This window comes from Oncorhynchus nerka, linkage group LG10 (assembly GCF_034236695.1).
Source record: "Oncorhynchus nerka isolate Pitt River linkage group LG10, Oner_Uvic_2.0, whole genome shotgun sequence".
Classification (NCBI taxonomy): domain Eukaryota; kingdom Metazoa; phylum Chordata; class Actinopteri; order Salmoniformes; family Salmonidae; genus Oncorhynchus; species Oncorhynchus nerka.
This window is the reverse complement of record NC_088405.1, coordinates 37,158,349-37,176,541: the sequence shown is the minus strand read 5'-3', so window position 1 is coordinate 37,176,541 and position 18,193 is coordinate 37,158,349. Positions and strand designations below refer to the sequence as shown.

Here is an 18,193-nt window from a genome sequence, read left to right as displayed (position 1 = left end):
TTCCACACACGTGTAACACTTACAGCTACCCATTCTGTTCCACACACGTGTAACACTTACAGCTACCCATTCTGTTCCACACACGCGTAACACTTACAGCTACCCATTCTGTTCCACACACATGTAACACTTACAGCTACCCATTCTGTTCCACACACGTGTAACACTTACAGCTACCCATTCTGTTCCACACACGTGTAACACTTACAGCTACCCATTCTGTTCCACACACGTGTAACACTTACAGCTACCCATTCTGTTCCACACACACGCAGTTCCATATTCTTAGACAATGATTTCTGTGTTTCTCTCTGTTTCTATCTCACAGGGATATCAAACCAGACAACATCTTGTTAGATGAGCAAGGTGAGAATGCCTCTTCTTAGAGATGACTTTATCTTGTACTCATTAGATGTTTACGACGTGTGTGTGTGTGTGTGTGTTTTACCTTTGTCACATGCTTTATGAAGGCACGTGTAGGCCATATGAGTGACATTGTTGTTCATGTGCGTGTGTACACTATGTGTGGTAGAGAAGGGGAGAGAGGGAGAAAGAGAAAAATGTCCCTATGTACAGTAAAGCGAGCTTCTGAGAAGGAAAATGGTCCAAGGTGACAGGTAGGACACACAGTCATGACTCTGCAGGATGTTATTGTAGGTATCACCACGGTAATGGGGTCAGCACTCATGCAGAATAGCCAGAATGTGTGTCTCACACCCCACCATGCTTTGAAGACATGCAGAAAGAAGCACAAGGACACACTAGTCCTCTTCATTACTGCGGTCTGTAGACATCAGCTCTTACAGTAAAATGCTCAGGCAGACTGCTTCAAGTCTTTTTTAAATATATATTTGTAATGTGTTTTATTGTTTTAAGGACAGTGACAGGCAGAAGGTAGAGACTGAGACAGATACAGAGGGAGACTGGGAGTAGGGGCCGAGGCAGGATTCATAACCCTGTCGCCAGCGGGTATATGTGGAGTCGCCAGCGGGTAGACCAGACTCCGGCAAACAAATGTCTCGTTGACACACTGAATCATTTACTAAGCTATTTGTGTTTTGTTTTGGTTTGTCAGTTAGAGACAGAGACAACCAATTTGATTTTGGTTACATCAGGCAATAAAGATAGAACGCCTACTCAAGTTCAGACAAAAATAGATACCGTAGCTTTAAGTTTCTTTTGGATCGTTTTGTTTAAAGAAAGAAACGTGTTTTTGGGAGTTTTATGGATGTGGTGTTACAGTATATTTGAGTTTGGTTCTAAGGAGCGCTGTCTTCCCAGGCCACGCCCACCTGACAGACTTCAACGTTGCTACAATAATCAAGGATGGGGAGAGGGCCACGGCCTTAGCTGGAACCAAGCCCTACATGGGTAAGACTTTTTAAAATGTTATACCTGTTATTCCTTCAGCCCTTGGAAACCTTTGTCACTAGCCTGGACCCAGATCTGTTTGTACTGTCTTGCCAACTCCTATGGTCCTAGTCACGACTATGACGAGACCGATCTGGAACCGTATCACTAACATACTGTGTAAATATCCATTCGTGTTTGATGGTCTCGTGTAGGTGTAGCCTAGCTGACTGACTCTGTCTGTGTTGTATCTCCTCCAGCCCCAGAGATCTTCCAGTCCTTTGTGAGCGGGGGGGTGGGTTATGCCTTTGAGGTGGATTGGTGGTCACTCGGCGTGACGGTTTTTGAGGTGCTGCGTGGATGGGTAAGGAAAGGCATTATGGGAAGTGGAGCTGTTCTTGAGTAACGAAAACTGAAGCTTACTGTATGTGGTTAATACTATCTTCTTTCCATTTCTCAGTCTGTCTATGCTTTCTTCCCTCCCTCTCTCTCTCTCTCTTCCTCTCTCCCTTACTCTCTCTTCCTCTCTCTCTTACTCTCTCTTCCTCTCTCCCCCTTCTCTCGCTCTCTCCCTCTGTCAGAGGCCCTATGAGATCCATGCCAGTAACTCAGTGGAGTCTTTAATGCAGCTCTTCAGTACAGTCAGTGTGCAGTACAACTCCACCTGGCCCAAGGATCTGGTCCATCTCATGAGGAAGGTAAGTGGGGAGGGGAAGTGGAAGGGGGAAGGAGAAAGATGAGCAGAGGGGATTTCGATGTTTGATTTATTACAATCCCCATTAGTCGATGCCAATAGCAACAGCTAGTCTTACTGGGGTCCAAGAAGAGCGGTGAGCAGAGGAAAGGAGAGTAAAAGTGAGGAGAGGAGATGAGGGGCAGAAGTGGAGAGATGGGCTGCTGTAGAGGGGAGAGTTGTCAGGGGAAAGTCTACAGTGGAAAGTCTACAGTGGAGTAGAGAGTCGAGTCAGTGGTCAGAAGACATTGGGGGTGGGGGGGGGTGGGGGGCTCACAAAAGTAGTTGAGGTGAAAGTGGATGGAGAGAGAGTTTCCTGAGGCCGAGGGAACAGAGGGAGAGATTTAGAGATATAAGGACGAGGAGAGACAAATGGAGTGGCAGGGAGTCAGAGTAGTGAGGGACTACTCTCTAATCTGTGCGTGTCTGCTCCAGTCAGAGCCAACGAGGCTCCAGGGCGATGGCATCTGTATCTTCCGCTTGGCTGCGGATCGATTACCATGTCTGAACCCCACCTAGACGGACCTAACCAGCCCTCTGGGAGAAATGACTCGTCTGAATTTTCAGAGTGGGAGAGATATGGTTGACATGGCAACCGAACTACATCCCAAAATCATTTCTCCTAGGTTTATGTTAAGCTATCCCACGGCGAAACTTAACAGCTGTTCTATTTCAAATAATTGTTTCGATGTCTCACAAATGGGGATTCACTCTAGAAGATTCACTAACTGAAGAACCAATCACAGCGTCTGTTGGAGAAGCTCTCCTCAGTGCGACTAGATCACTGTCTCCTACTGAACTGTTCTCAGGCGAAACCGCGAGGTTAAAGCTGCAGAACATAGGACCTCCGCTCCTGTCGATAGTGTTGAGTACTGACCGAGAGGAAAGTTTTGCTTAGAGTATAAATAGTTTTCTACTCCTCAGTCTCCGGTGGTAGCTAGCGTCACAAGCAAGCCCCAGGTAGTTGAGCCGTCACTGGCCAATGACCTCAAGCCCAGTGCTGCGTCACAGACCGACACTTCTCTTCCTGGGAAGACAGAGCGCATTTCCGCCTCCATCTTCCAGATGTTTTACGTGTCTGCTGCACATTCATTAGAGGAGCCATTGACGGATGTAGAGAGGGCAACACACTGGCACCAGGGTTTATTCATGGCAGGGAGAGGGCAACACACTGGCACCAGGGTTTTTTCGTGGCAGGTGGAGGGCAACACACTGGCACCAGGGTTTTTACGTGGCAGGGAGAGGGCAACACACTGGCACCAGGGTTTTTTCGTGGCAGGTGGAGGGCAACACACTGGCACCAGGGTTTTTTCGTGGCAGGTGGAGGGCAACACACTGGCACCAGGGTTTTTTCGTGGCAGGGAGAGGGCAACACACTGGCACCAGGGTTTTTACGTGGCAGGGAGAGGGCAACACACTGGCACCAGGGTTTTTTCGTGGCAGGGAGAGGGCAACACACTGGCACCAGGGTTTTTTCGTGGCAGGGAGAGGGCATCACACTGGCACCAGGTTTTTTTTGTGGCAGGGAGAGGGCAACACACTGGCACCAGGGTTTTTTAGCGGCAGGGAGAGGGCAACACACTGGCACCAGGGTTTTTACGTGGCAGGTAGAGGGCAACACACTGGCACCAGGGTTTTTTCGTGGCAGGTAGAGGGCAACACACTGGCACCAGGGTTTTTTCGTGGCAGGTAGAGGGCATCACACTGGCACCAGGGTTTTTTCGCAATGCAAAACCCCCAGCCGACATAGCAGGCTGCGAACCCACCATTTGGTTCCCCTTACAGAGGCCGACAGTGGGGTATGTGGTCCTTCACTGCTACCGCATCCAGGTCCCATCCACCTGATTCCCCTGGGAAGAAGGGTCACCTGACCTAGGGGTGCGTTCCCAGCTGTAGAGAGGGGCAGCAAACAGGTCACTACATGTTCTGGCCTGTCCCCAAGTGTCCCCCGTGCCACAGCTCTCCCTCAGCGCATTCACAAGCACCTGAGGCAAAAAGACAAATGATCATTCACCCCATTCTGGACCTACTTCAACAGCTATCTGAGAAAGTACACGTTTCGTATTCTTACGCTCAAAGTGCTGTCTCGCTCTATTCGTCGAGGCGATGTTACCCAATGCTTATTTTCACATAAGTATTCTGCCAGCACACGGGAAGTTTCTCAGGTTTTCCTTTCAAGACACAGCCTGCGAATACCTCGCTGTCCCCTTCGGGCTAGCACTAGCTCCACAAACGTTCAGCAAGTGTGTGGAAGCAGCCCCAACACAGGAGAAAGCGGTATGCGACATGACTTCCCTTTTAACCCATCTCACCGGCCAAACGTTATCATGGAAGAAGATGACTGAAAATTCGTCATTGGCTTTATTACTCTGATTGGTTAGAGATGACTAAACCGCTGATTACTTTGTTTTGTACAACACCGCTCATTTTGACGTCACCACAAACCACTTCAGTCTCAGACTGAAGTATGTAGCGAATGATAGAGCAGCAGATTAATTCAGTTTGAGTTGTCAGGCAATGATTCTCTCTTTCATCGGGCTACGCTATTGGACAACCACATCACGTCGTTCCGCTAGTGCCTCTCCCTCTCCCACTCGGTCACGCTCAAAACCTGCCTCTGAGTGCTGGGATTGATTGCGTCCCCCATCTCAGTTGTACCGCTAGGACTACTGTGAATAGAAGAGAGCTCACCTCTTCCCATTATGCGCAACTCATTTCCTGGGTGTACTGAATGTAGGAGTAGACTTATTGTCCAGAGGGAATCCACTTTACGGGGATTGGAGACTCCATCCCCAGGTGGTGAACCAGATCTGGGAGATACACGATCTAGTCACTGTAGATCTCTTCGCATCGAACAAAGACACACACACTGTGTCCGTTGTTCCTAGCAGGAGATGCACCACTGGGGTTGGACCCACTGACACCTCCTTGGCCAAGGGTGATGATTTACGCTTTTCCTCCTCTCTGCTTGATACTCCCCACTCTGGACAGAGTGAGGGAACAAGGCTTATCCCTCCTCTCGATAGCCACTCGATGGCCATGGAAGCTCTACTCTCCTGCTTTACATTAAGCCCAGGCTGCTACCATTAGGATCTTTTGACCCAAAGTGAATAAAGATGTTTTCCACCCTCACCCAGAAATTATGGCCCTCTGGGCCTGGTCCGTGAGAGGATGCGACGGGCTTGCCAATTGGAATCATTGAGACTATCCAGAGTTCAAGGGCCTCTTCTAACGCTCACTGTATGGAAACAAGTTGTGCGTTTTTGAGAAGTGGTGTGAACAATAGCCTTCAGATAATTCCTTACCGATGCTCAGTATCCAAGGTTTTATGCTTCTTGCAGGACATTTTAGGCAGAGGGAAGACATTTTCATTTTCCACTGGTTAAGGTCTATTTAACTGCTATCTCGGCCTGTCATATAGGCTTGGACAGTAACATAGTAGGGATACACCCTCGGTTATGTCGTTTTTTTGAAGGGAGCGCGTTGCTTATGCCCAGTTTCCAAGCCTTTAACCCCATCTTAGGACCTGTCTATTGTGCTTGAGGCAATTTTGCAGCAGCCTTTTAAGCCGCTGGATAGTGTGGAGATGAAATATCTCTCCTTTAAAACAGCTTTAGTGACTGACCTTACATCAGCAAGCAAGTGAGTGACCTGCATGATTTGTCAGTCCACCATTCGTGCCTACAGTTTGCCCCGGTGTTATCCAAGGTAACATTGTTACCCATCCCCGCCTTTATGCCTAAGGTCAGAGGCAATTAAAATGGTCTCTTCTTAGAGCTTATGGCTTTCCAGCAGCCACCTTTCACTTCTACGGAAGAAGAGCGTCTCCACCATTTATGTCCAGTGCTTTGATAGAACGAGAGCATGTCGAAAGAGTGACCAACTCTTCGAGTGGGCCCCTCTCTTGTCAACGGCTATCCCATTGGGCAGTGGAGGCTATTGTATTGCCTTATAATAGCAAGGGTTTGCAGTCAGGGTTGAAGAGTAACTGATAACAGGTACCGTTTTCTTGTAATCAGTTATGTTACAGGCAAAAATATTGTATTCAGATTACATATACTTTTGAAAAACTGGATGATTACTTCTGGGATACTTTTAGATTCAAGATACATTATGACACCTTTCTGTTTTCTCAATGACATTCAATTCAGCATTGGAAAAAGGCACAAATGTAAGTTTGTTCGTCCTGAACGAGTCTGACCGCAAGTACAAGACCACTATGATGACATGTCAAATGCGTTTGATGGATGCTTTTTGTCTTCTTCTGATGCCTCTTAAGGGGAAAGTAATTCAAAAGTAACTGAAAGTTATCAGTTTATCTTACTGAGTTTGGGTAATCCAAAAGTAACTTTACTGATTACAATTTTGGACGTAACTAGTAACATAACTATAACTAGTAGTTGTAACGGATTACATTTAGAAAGTAACCTACCCAGCCCTGTTTACAGCCCCGGGAGGGCCTGAGGCCCCATTCCACCAAAGGTATGGTTACCTCTTGGGCACTGTTCAAATGCATCTCTTTGCAAGAGATTTACGATGCGGCATGTTGGGCCACCCTGGTTTTGTGATAATGTGAGTGAGATGACTCACTGCATTTCCATGCTCGCAAGGAAGAGAGACATGAGTTTTTAAACTTTGTTTCCATTGAACATGCCATACAAATAAAGGAATTATATTAAGAGTGCCTTCATCCTCCTTTCATTTGGATGAGAGGCATGCTTGAGAAGGACCAGAGGCGGGGCGAGTTGCGCCTTATAAGGCGGGGAGGGGCTCACCTCTTCTCCAACTTTACCTGCCTGTCTCCAAAAGATGCTGTGATTTGGTTCTTCATTTCGTGAATCTGCTAGAGCGAATCCCCATATGTGAGACGTCTATCTCATATTATCATAGAACCGGGGTTTCGTAAATACCCTAGATTTCCCTTCATTGTAGATACAATACTATTGATACAAGTTTATTGTATCCCTGACAATGATCTCAAGCCTTATCTAATTAAATGTATGCTAATCGGGGTGGATCCCTGTACTGTAAGACTGTGGCTGATTTAAGAGTGCCCCCTAATGTCGATACTACCTAGATTATTGGATCTGATTTTAACATTCAACCTGTTTAGTCACAAGCCATAAGGTTTTTCAATTCAATACGACTTCATTAATCCCTGCGGAGAAATTAGAAAGCAATGTAGTGGATACTGTAGAGGTGATAGTGTTTGAGACTTTAATGGAACTAAATGATGTATAGTATAATCTGTGTGTGTGTCTCCCAGCTGCTGACGGTGAACCCAGAGCATCGTTTCTCCAGCCTGTCTCACATGCAGACGGCTCCCTACCTCTCTGACATCAACTGGGACGCTGTGTACGAGAAGAAGATAGAGGCTGGCTTTGTCCCTAACGTAAGTATGGACCGTAAATCTATCACATGGGAGCATCGAATGCAGTGTGCTGCGTTTTCACCTTTTTATGGACTGTAAACACTGATTCACACTTCACACATACAGTATATAAGATTAACTACATTATCTCATCTTGTTCATTTATTCAGACACATAAACGTACACATGTAGTCTTATACATAACCCAGTCTCTCACACTTGTTACATTCTGTGAAATGTCCAGTATTTGTTTCGCTGTTATTATTTCTATTATTATTTCATCCCTGTACATATCTACCTCTAATACTCCAGTATCCCTGCACATTATACATGTGGTACTGGCACTGACCTTGTATATTCATGGGTTGCAATTTGCGTCACAATATTGTTTTGAACGTTCGTTTTAGGACGGATGTTCAACTGAGCATTCTACTCAATGCATCCTCATTGGGTGCTGATGAAGATTTGGTCTATAGTGCATTACTGTGGCTTGAAAACACATTACATTTCAAAAGAAGGCAAATAATTAGTAGGAAAACCTTTTGTCATCATTTAAATGATGGACTTTAGATGGACTTTAGATGCATTATAACGTTAGCTAGCTAGCTAAGATTGAGGGTAGACCTCCAGATTTTAGCTAGCTAACATTAGCATTGCTAGCTATTTTTTATTAACTTTGCTCGCTAATGACAACATTGCCAGCCGTCTAAAGTATATTGACAACATGATGATGATGGCAAAGTTGTTTCCTACTAAATATGTGTCTTCCCAAGCGTATTCCCAAGCCCCTATCGTGTAATTTAGACTAAACAGTCATTAGCCCTGGTTCTACTTTTGAGCATCAATACTGCTGTGGTGTCTGTAGAATGTTGATAACAAAGGCAACCGACACGACCGAGGGACAGTTGTGCAACCCATAAATAGCTTCCTCTCTTATTACTATTACTGTTTTATATTGAATACTGCACTGTTGGCTAGGGCTTGCAAGTTAAGCACTTCACTGTACTGAAATAAATAAATATAAATAACTATAATAAGTCTATTGTAGCCAATAAACTATGCTAGTCCATTTTATTCATGCTGTGGAGTCTGTAATATGTTTTTGTGTGTGTGGTGTTTGCATGTGTGTGTGTGTGTGTGTGTGTCTGGATTTAGGTATATAGTTATTCATTAGTGTACTGTGTGTGTCTTGGTTCCACAGAAGGGCCGTCTGCATTGCGACCCCACCTTTGAGCTGGAGGAGATGATACTAGAATCTCGTCCCCTCCACAAGAAGAAGAAGAGGCTGGCCAAAAACAGGTCACGGGAAGCCAGCAAGGATTCCCAGTCTGTGAGTGTCGCATCAACCAGTCACTACTGACTGTACCTGGGTCATGTTAATCAGAATCACTTTATTCGCCAAGTACATTTAACACATACCCAGAATTTGACTTAGGGAATATGAGCTGCCAGCAATAGACAATGTACAAACAGAATACAGACAAGTCAACCAAATGGAAGGAAACATGGAGGGACTACCTGAATTTGTCCAATTAGAAATGTTCTATGTTGCCCCAAAAAATGTTAAATAGTGCTAGGACAGTGTGGCAGATCTGGTTTACACCGAGGGCAGTCTGTAGCCTCCTCTTCCCCAGTTGTTATTTTTCTCCCTTCATTTCATGAATATCATGAATCTCTTTGTCTTAAAGGCCGGTTATTTTCTTACATGATTACAGTATTATAAGAAATCCACCTTATCTGTGATTGCGCCCATTATTTAACATGGATTTTTAGACCATCCATATGTATGAGCTGTGCCAGGTTTTCATTGGCCACGCCCCTCATTACGAGCACCACATTATTAAAGTCGACCTTCGGTGTTATCAAGAGTGATCTCTGGGCGCTGTAAAAGCAGTAAAGCTTGTATCTTCTAACAATAGGCCCCCATCTTACTCCGGGCCTGAGCAGTCTTCTTGTGTGCGAGGGGGCTCAGTTATTACCTAGATGATTAAATTATGAAGCCATCAGTGGTGATGTCATGCCTCCAAGTGCTTTCGGAAATATGAGCTTCTATTTTTGTCCTGTGCCAAACAACCAATTTGAGGGAAAGCAAACAAACATATCACTGGGCGTGATTTAAAAGAGGGAAGAAGGGGGTGTTTGTAATCTTTCAGGTCTCACTGGTGATTGATTGAGGTGAGGTTGATCTCGTACTTCATCATTGTCGACCTGTGCGGGTGATGATGATAATGGCTATTCTCTTTCCTTCACTGCCCTCAGGAGAACGACTACCTACAGGAGTGCCTTGAAGTCGTGCAGTCAGAGTTCATGATCTTCAACCGCGAGAAGTAAGACCACAAACCAAACCCTTCGCCTGGAGACAAATCAAAACATATTAATGTTAAACCTTTGTGGAATGCTTTTTTTTAAAGTGGTATGCATGAGACTGAGATACCACCTACATAAGGACTATATGACACCTGACACACACGTGAATAGATATTTATAAATGTTTGTTTCACCTGACCCAAGCATTGTTAGCTCTATAATAATATACTAAGATTATATAAACGCAGAACCAATTACTGAACCTGGGAGACGAATACAAAACATATTAATATTACATCATTCTTAGCTCTGTAGTGCCAGAAATTATTCACACTGCTTAACTTTTTCCACATTTTGTTGTTACAGCCTTAATATAAAATTGATCAAATGTAGATTTTGTGTCACTGATCTACACACAATACCCCATAATGTCGAAGTGGAATGTTGTTTGAAGAACATTTTTCAAATTAATAACAAATGTGAAGCTGAAATGTCTAAGTATTCAACAAATCACATAGTAAGTTTCATGGACTCATTCTGTGTTTAATTATAGTGGTTAACATACAATTATCTGTAAGGTCCCTCAATTGAGTATTGAATTTCAAGCACAGATTCAACTACAAAGACCAGGGAGCTATTTCAATGCCTCAAAGAAGGACACCGATTTGTAGATGTGTATAAAAAAAACAGACTCTGAATATCCATTTGAGCATGGTTAAGTATTAATTCAGCTTACACCCAGTCACTACATGTCGTTCCTAACTAAGTTGCCGAAGAGGAAGGAAACTGCTCCTTCACTATAAGGTCAATGGTGATTTTAAAACAGTTACAGGGTTTAATTGTTGTGATATGAGAACTGAGGATGGATCAACAACATTGTAACTTAAATGACAGAGTGAAAAGAAGGAAGCCTGTTTGCAACAAGGTACTTAAGTAATCCTTCAAAGAAATTCACTTTTTTTCCTGAATACAAAGTGTTATGTTTTGTGCAATGAAAAAAATCCAACACAACACGTTACTGAGTACCACACTTCGTGTTGTCATCTGCAAGGACTAGGGAGTTTTTAAAATTTGTAATATTTGTATTATTATTAATTTTATTTTTGTACCCCTTTTTTCTCCCCAATTTCGTGGTAATTGTTTAGTAGCTACTATCTTGTCTCATCGCTACAACTCCCGTACGGGCTCGGGAGAGACGAAGGTTGAAAGTCATGCGTCCTCCGATACACAACCCAACCAACCCACACAGCGCGCATCCAACCCGGAAGCCAGCCGCACCAATGTGTCGGAGGAAACACCGTGCACCTGGCAACCTTGATTAGCGTGCACTGCGCCCGGCCCGCCACAGGAGTCGCTGGTGCGCGAACCCAGGGTCTCTGGTTGCACAGCTGGTGTTGCAGTACAGCGCCCTTAACCACTGCGCCACCCGGGAGGCCTTGTACTAGGGAGTTTTTATTAGGATAATCCTAGAGGAAAACCTGGTTTAGTCTGCTTTTCAACAGCAACTGAGAGACAAATCCACATTTCAGTAGGACAATAACTTAAAACACAAAGTCCAATCTACACTGGAGTTGTTTACCAAAACAACATTGAATAACAATGATCAACAATCAACTTGACACAGCTTGAAGAATTTTATAAAGAATAATGGGGAAATATTGTACAATCCAGGTGTGCAAAGCTCTTAGACATACCCAAAAAGACTCCTACAAAGTATTGACTCGGGTGTGAATACTTATGTAAATTAGGTAATAAAATCTAGGGTATTGTGTGTAGATGGGTGAGAAAGAAAATCTATGCAATAAATGTTTTAACTCAGGCTGTAACACATCAGAATTTGGAATGAATCAAGGGGTATGAATACTTTCTGAAGGCACTGTATATGAGGCCTCCCACTCCTCTTTCTATTCTGGTTAGGGCCAGTTTGCGCTGTTATGTGAAGAGAGTAGTACACAGCGTTGTACGAGATCTTCCGTTTCTTGGCAATTTCTCACATGGAATAGCCTTCATTTCTCAGAACAAGAATAGACTGACAAGTTTCAAAGTTCTTTGTTTCTGGCCGTTTTGAGCCTGTAATCGAACCCACAAATGCTGATGTTCCAGATACTCAACTAGTCTAAAGAAGGCCAGTTTTATTGCTTCTTTAATCAGGACAACAGTTTTCAGCTGTGCTAACATAATTGCATAAGGGTTTTCTAATAATCAATTAGCCTTTTAAAATGATAAACTTGGATCAGCTAACACAACGTGCCATTGGAACACAGGAGTGATGGTTGCTGATAATGGGCCTCTGTACGCCTATGTAGATATTCCATAAAGCATCAGCTGTTTCCAGCTACATAAGTCATTTACAACATTTACAATGTCTACACTGTATTTCTGATGGTAAAGGCGGCGGGTGGAAAGCCACAAGCTCCAAGGGGGGACAATTGTAATTGCCACTAACCTTAGCGGGGTTGGGCAACAAGGTAACCTAGGGGGGGAAAGCCCTAGGGAAACTGTAGGCACGAATGGTGAACTGACGGTGCGGTGCGTATAGCTCACCCACTGGCTTTGCGGATGTAAGGGAGACCAGTAATGGCGTCGTAAAGAAGAGATATACAGTTGAAGTCGGAAGTTTACATGCACTTAGGTTGGAGTCATTAAAACTCGTTTTTCAACCACTCCACACATTTCTTGTTAACAAACTATAGTTTTGGCAAGTCGGTTAGGACATCTACTTTGTGCATGACACAAGTAATTTTTCCTACAATTGTTTACAGACAGATTATTTCACTTACAATTCACTGTATCACAATTCCAGTGGGTCAGAAGTTTACATACACTAAGTTGACTGTGCCTTTAAACAGATTGGAAAATCCCAGAAAATGATGCCATGGCGTTAGAAGATTCTGCTGGGCTAATTGACATAATTTGAGTCAATTGGAGATGTAGATGTATTTCAAGGTATACCTTCAAACTCAGTGTCTCTTTGCTTGACATCATGGGAAAATCAAAAGTAATCAGCCAAGACCTCAGAAAACAATTGCAGATCTCCACAAGTCTGGTTCATCCTTGGGAGTAATGCCCAAACTCCTGAAGGTAGTATGCAAGGATATAAACACCATGGGACCACGCAGCTGTCATACTGCTCAGGAAGGAGATGCGTTCTGTCTCCTAGAGATGAATGTACTTTGGTGCGAAAAGTGCAAATCAATCCCAGAACAACAGCAAAGGACCTTGTGAAGATGCTGGAAGAAACAGGTACAAAAGTATCTATATCCACAGTAAAATGAGTCCTATATCGAGATAACCTGAAAGGCTGCCCAGCAAGGAAGAAGCCACTGCTCCATTACTGCCATAAAAAAGCCAGAATAAGGTTTGCAACTGCACATGGGGATGAAAATCGTACTTTTGTCCTCTGGTCTGATGAAACAAAAATAGAACTGTTTGGCCATAATGACCATTGTTATGTTTGGAGGAAAAAGGGGGAGGCTTACAAGCCGAAGAACAACATCCCAACCGTGAAGCACGGGGGTGGCAGCATCATGTTGTGGAGGTGCTTTGCTGCAGGAGGGACTGGTGCACTTCATAAAATAGATGGCATCCTGAGAGAGGAAAATTATGTGGATATATTAAAGCAACATCTCAAGACATCAGTCAGGAAGTTAAAGCTTGGTCGCAAATGGGTCTTCCAAAAGCACAATGACACCAAGCATACTTCCAAAGTTGTGGCAAAATGTTTTAAGGACAACAAAGTCAAGGTATTGGAGTGGCCATCACAAAGCCCTGACCTCAATCGTATCGAACATTTGTGGGCAGAACTGAAAAAGGGTGTGCGAGCAAGGAGGCCTACAAACCTGACACGGTTACATCAGCTCTGCCAGGATGAATGGGCCAAAATTCACCCAAACGTTTGACCCCAAGTTAAACAATTTAAAGGCAATGCTACCAAATACTAATTAAGTGTATGTAAACTTCTGACCCACCGGAAATGCGATGAAAGAAATGGAAGTTGAAATAAATCATTCTCTCTACTATTATTCTGACATTTCGCATTTCGCATTCTTAAAATAAAGTGGTGATCCTAACTGACCTAAGACAGGATTAAATGTCAGGAATTGTGAAAAACTGAGTTTAAATGTAAATGTATGTAAACTTCCGACTTCAACTGAATTTCAACAATACGCTTTCCTGCGGCACAAAAGGCTATGAAAGTCTCAAGCACAAGAGATTCCCTTGCCAGGAGTAAAAGCTTGGTAACTGGTCGTATGCAAGTTACCCCCTTCATAACCCCCTGGGGCAGCAGGGTAGCCTAGTGGTTAGAGTGTTAGACTAACAGAAAGGTTGCAAGTTCAAATCCCCGAGCTGCCATGGTACAAATCTGTCGTTCTGCCCCTGAACAGGCAGTTAACCCACTGTTCCTAGGCCGTCATTGAAAATAAGAATTTGTTCTTAACTGACTTGCCTAGTTAAATAAAAATAATTTAACAAATTAAAAAACATACCGTGGGGTGTTTTCCCACCATGTTCTTGTTGAAGGTTATATGACAGGCCAGGATAGGGGCTAGGTAGACCTTAACAGTGGGGAAAAAAGCCTCCCCTCTGTCTAAAAGGTCCAGCAGAAAGCATAAAACCTTGGATACCGAGTATTGGTAAGGAATTATCTATTTTTGGACAAACCACTTCTCTTAAACTTATTTCCATACAGTGAGTGTCTAGAAGGGCTCTTAGCACTCTGGATAGTATTAATGACTCCTGGAAGCAGGCCTGTCGCATCCAGATTTAACCTCTCACAGGGTAGGCCATTGCATCCGGGTGAAGGTGGAAAATCTCTCTGTTCATCTGGTTCAGCAGATCTCTGTGTAACGTTTTATTTGATTTATTTCATATTTATTAACCAGGTAGGCTAGTTGAGAACAAGTTCTCATTTACAACTGCGACCTGGCCAAGATAAAGCAAAGCAGTGCAACACAAACAGCAACACAGAGTTACACATGGAATAACCAAACATACAGTCAATAATATAATAGAAAAAGTCTATATACAGTGTGTGCAAATGAGGTAGGATTAAGGAAGGTAAGGCAATAAATAGGCCATAGTGGCAAAATAATTGCAATATAGCAATTAAACACTGGAGTGATAGATGTGCAGAAGATGAATGTGAAGGTAGAGATACTGGGGTGCAAAGGAGCAAAATAAATAAATAAATTACAATATGGGGATGAGGTAGTTGGATGGGCTATTTACAGATGGGCTAAGTACAGGTGCAGTGATCTATGAGCTGCTCTGACAGCTGGTGCTTAAAGTTAGTAAGGGAGATATGAGTCTCCAGCTTCAGTGATTTTGCAGTTCGTTCCAGTCATTGGCAGCAGAGAACTGGAAGGAAAGGCAGCCAAAGGAGGAATTGGCTTTTGGGGTGACCAGTGAAATTTACCTGCTGGAGCATGTGTGGGTGCTGCTATGGTGGCCAGTGAGCTGAGATAAAGTGGGGCTTTACCTAGCAAAGACTTATAGATGACCTGGAGCCAGTGGGTTTGGCGATGAATATGAAGCAAGGGCCAGCCAGCGAGAGCATACAGGTCGCAGTGGTGGGTAGTATATGGGGCTTTGTTGACAAAACGGATGGCACTTTGATAGACTGCATCCAATTTACTGATTAGAGTGTTGGAGCCTATTTTGTAAATTACATCGCTGAAGTCGAGGATCAGTAGGATAGTCAGTTTTACAAGGGTATATTTGGCAGCTTGAGTAAAGGATGCTTTGTTGCGAAATAGGAAGCCGATTCTAGATTTAATTTTGTATTGGAGATGCTTAATGTGAGTCTGGAAGGAGAGTTTACGGTCTAACCAGACAGCTAGGTATTTGTAATTGCCTCCCCCATTTCTCCTTCACCCAAATCCAGATAGCTGATGTTCTGAAAGAGCTGCAAAATCTGGACCCCTACAAATCAGCCGGGCTAGACAATCTGGACCCTCTCTTTCTAAAAAATTATCCGGCGAAATTGTTGCAGACCCTATTACTAGCCTGTTCAATCTCTTTCGTATCATCTGAGATCCCTAAAGACTGGAAAGCTGCCGCGGTCATCCCCCTCTTTAAAGGGGGATACACTCTAGACCCAAACTGCTACAGACCTATATATATCCTACCCTGCCTTTCTAAGGTCTTCGAAAGCCAAGTTAACAAACAGATCACTGACCATTTAGAATTCCACCGTACCTTCTCCGCTATGCAATCTGGTTTCCGAGCTGGTCATGGGTGCACCTCAGCCATGTTCAAGGTACTAAACGATATCATAACCACCATCGATAAGAGACAATACTGTGCAGCTGTATTCATCGACCTGGCCAAGGCTTTCGACTCCAATCACACCACATTCTTATCGGCAGACTCAACAGCCTTGGTTTCTCAAATGACTCCCTCACCTGGTTCACCAAATACTTCACAGACCGAGTTCAGTGTGTCAAATTGGAGGGCCTGTTGTCCGGACCTCTGGCAGTCTCTATGGGGGTGCCACAGGGTTCAATTCTCGGGCCGACTCTCTTCTCTGAAAACATCAATGATGTCGCTCTTGCTGCTGGTGATTCTCTAATCCACCTCTATGCAGACAACACCACATTCTGTATACTTCTGGACACTGTTAACTAACCTCCAGACGAGCTTCAACGCCATACAACCCTAAGTAAAAATCTTTTCAGTAAATTCACCCAACACAAAATACGAGAGCTGGAAACCCTGCGCTCGGCATCATAACCTTGACGGCACACATGTGAATAGTTAAATAGGAAAACAGGTCAAGTCGTGCTGAGGAGAGTTGGATATAACTATTCTGAGAATAAGAGAGGTAAGAATGATTGGGGCGGGCGAGTGGCTCTTTAGTATGAGGGAAGCGGCTCCCTCATTCACCACTCGACATGTCTATTTCTGACAGACGTGTACATTTGGTTCTTCAAGCTCCTTAGAGATTCTGGTGAATCCCACTTGTGAGATATTTAAACTAACAACTGAAAGAGAACCCCAGGGTCTAATGAAAAGCTTATTAACATTAAAATCATTGTTAACTTATATAATCTTATCATAGAGCTATGACCATTATTGGCAATGGTATCTATTCCTTATAGAACAGTGATGCAATATGTGGTCATCATATCAAGGGTTAAAACGTGGTAGAATGAATTAGCCTCATATTAGTTTTCCGTTTCTGCCATTTTTAAGTTTTATGGTGAATAACTGTTTATATTCTGCATCCTTCCTGACCATGTAGCTTCCAGTGACACTGACATTCCTCTATTAGTGCTGAGCGATTAACCCATTTTTTATTTAAACTTTCTTACTAAACAATTAATTCACCGACGTTGGTTCAATTACATCAATTCCATTAAGTTATTTTTTTCCTCTAGAGAGAAATCAAATAATTAATGAGAGAAATCAAGTCAAGAACTATGTGGGACGCTGGGCTGAAGAGCGATTTGGTTTTCATTAAGCAAATATTCAACCTAGTTCAGCGCAGAAACGTGGTAATTGACTACAATGAACATAATCCATTGCACCTGTTCTTTCTGTCTCAGACAGATACACTTTTATGCCTGCTACTTCAGGTTAGATCCGCATAGACCGCATTAGAGAGGAATGTACAGTACACAACACAATGATGAGAGGGATAGAGACAATTCGTGAAGGTATGCCTTATCTATTTTGAAGAACTAGTCAAATTATTTAGCGAGAAAGCTCCGCACCATACTCAGTCGGACTAGCCAAGCTAAATAGGATGACAAAAGACAGTACAGTATGGGGAGCACAGAGATAACATTAGATGGTCTGGCTGCTACTGCCTGAGCCGAGATGAGATGATGACTTTAAGGAACGTCAAGCAGTACAGTATAAATAACTGAAATATATTATTATTTCATAGTAATTTCCTATTTATGTCTACTTAATGTGGATTTGACAGAGAATGGAATATTTTCAATGTTTTGGCAATTGAATGTTAACTAATTTCCATTCAAAAGCAAAAAATAAATCAATAAATAAAAGCTAAAATCATTTTGTCATTATAAAAATAAAATAAAGCTATTATTTTTTAAATAATAAAAACCAAAACCAAACCGGCCTCAAAAACCACCAAGTATTCTGCAAAGTGGTCATCAAAATATATTTTGATTTGTTTAACACATTTTTGGTTACTACATGATTCCATATGTGTTATTTCACCGTTTTGATGTCTTCACTATTATTCTATAATGTAAATAGTAAAAATAAATGAAAACCCTGGAATGAGTAGGTGTGTCCAAACTTTTGACTGCTACTGTATGTTACATGGATTTATTAGACTTTTTAAAATGGCTTGTAGGCTGTGTGTGGAAGCCAGGAGATGCTAAATGTGTTTATGTTAATTAACGGTCAATTACCATTGAGACCGACAGTTATTTGCTTGACAATCACCGGCTGATGAA

The 18,193-nt window shown here is 43.2% G+C and overlaps 1 protein-coding gene across 1 annotated transcript in view; it reads left to right on the top strand.

Moving 5' to 3' along the window:
- The window catches only part of LOC115135261 (serine/threonine-protein kinase 32C-like), a 155,147-nt gene that overhangs the window by 128,798 nt on the left and 8,156 nt on the right, over positions 1-18,193 (top strand). Inside the window, exons 5-11 of the mRNA XM_029669749.2 lie at positions 329-366; positions 1,282-1,371; positions 1,611-1,714; positions 1,932-2,048; positions 7,350-7,475; positions 8,656-8,784; positions 9,714-9,781. Of these exons, the coding sequence (XP_029525609.1) occupies positions 329-366; positions 1,282-1,371; positions 1,611-1,714; positions 1,932-2,048; positions 7,350-7,475; positions 8,656-8,784; positions 9,714-9,781 (672 nt within the window). The remainder of the gene's footprint in view (positions 1-328; positions 367-1,281; positions 1,372-1,610; positions 1,715-1,931; positions 2,049-7,349; positions 7,476-8,655; positions 8,785-9,713; positions 9,782-18,193) is intronic.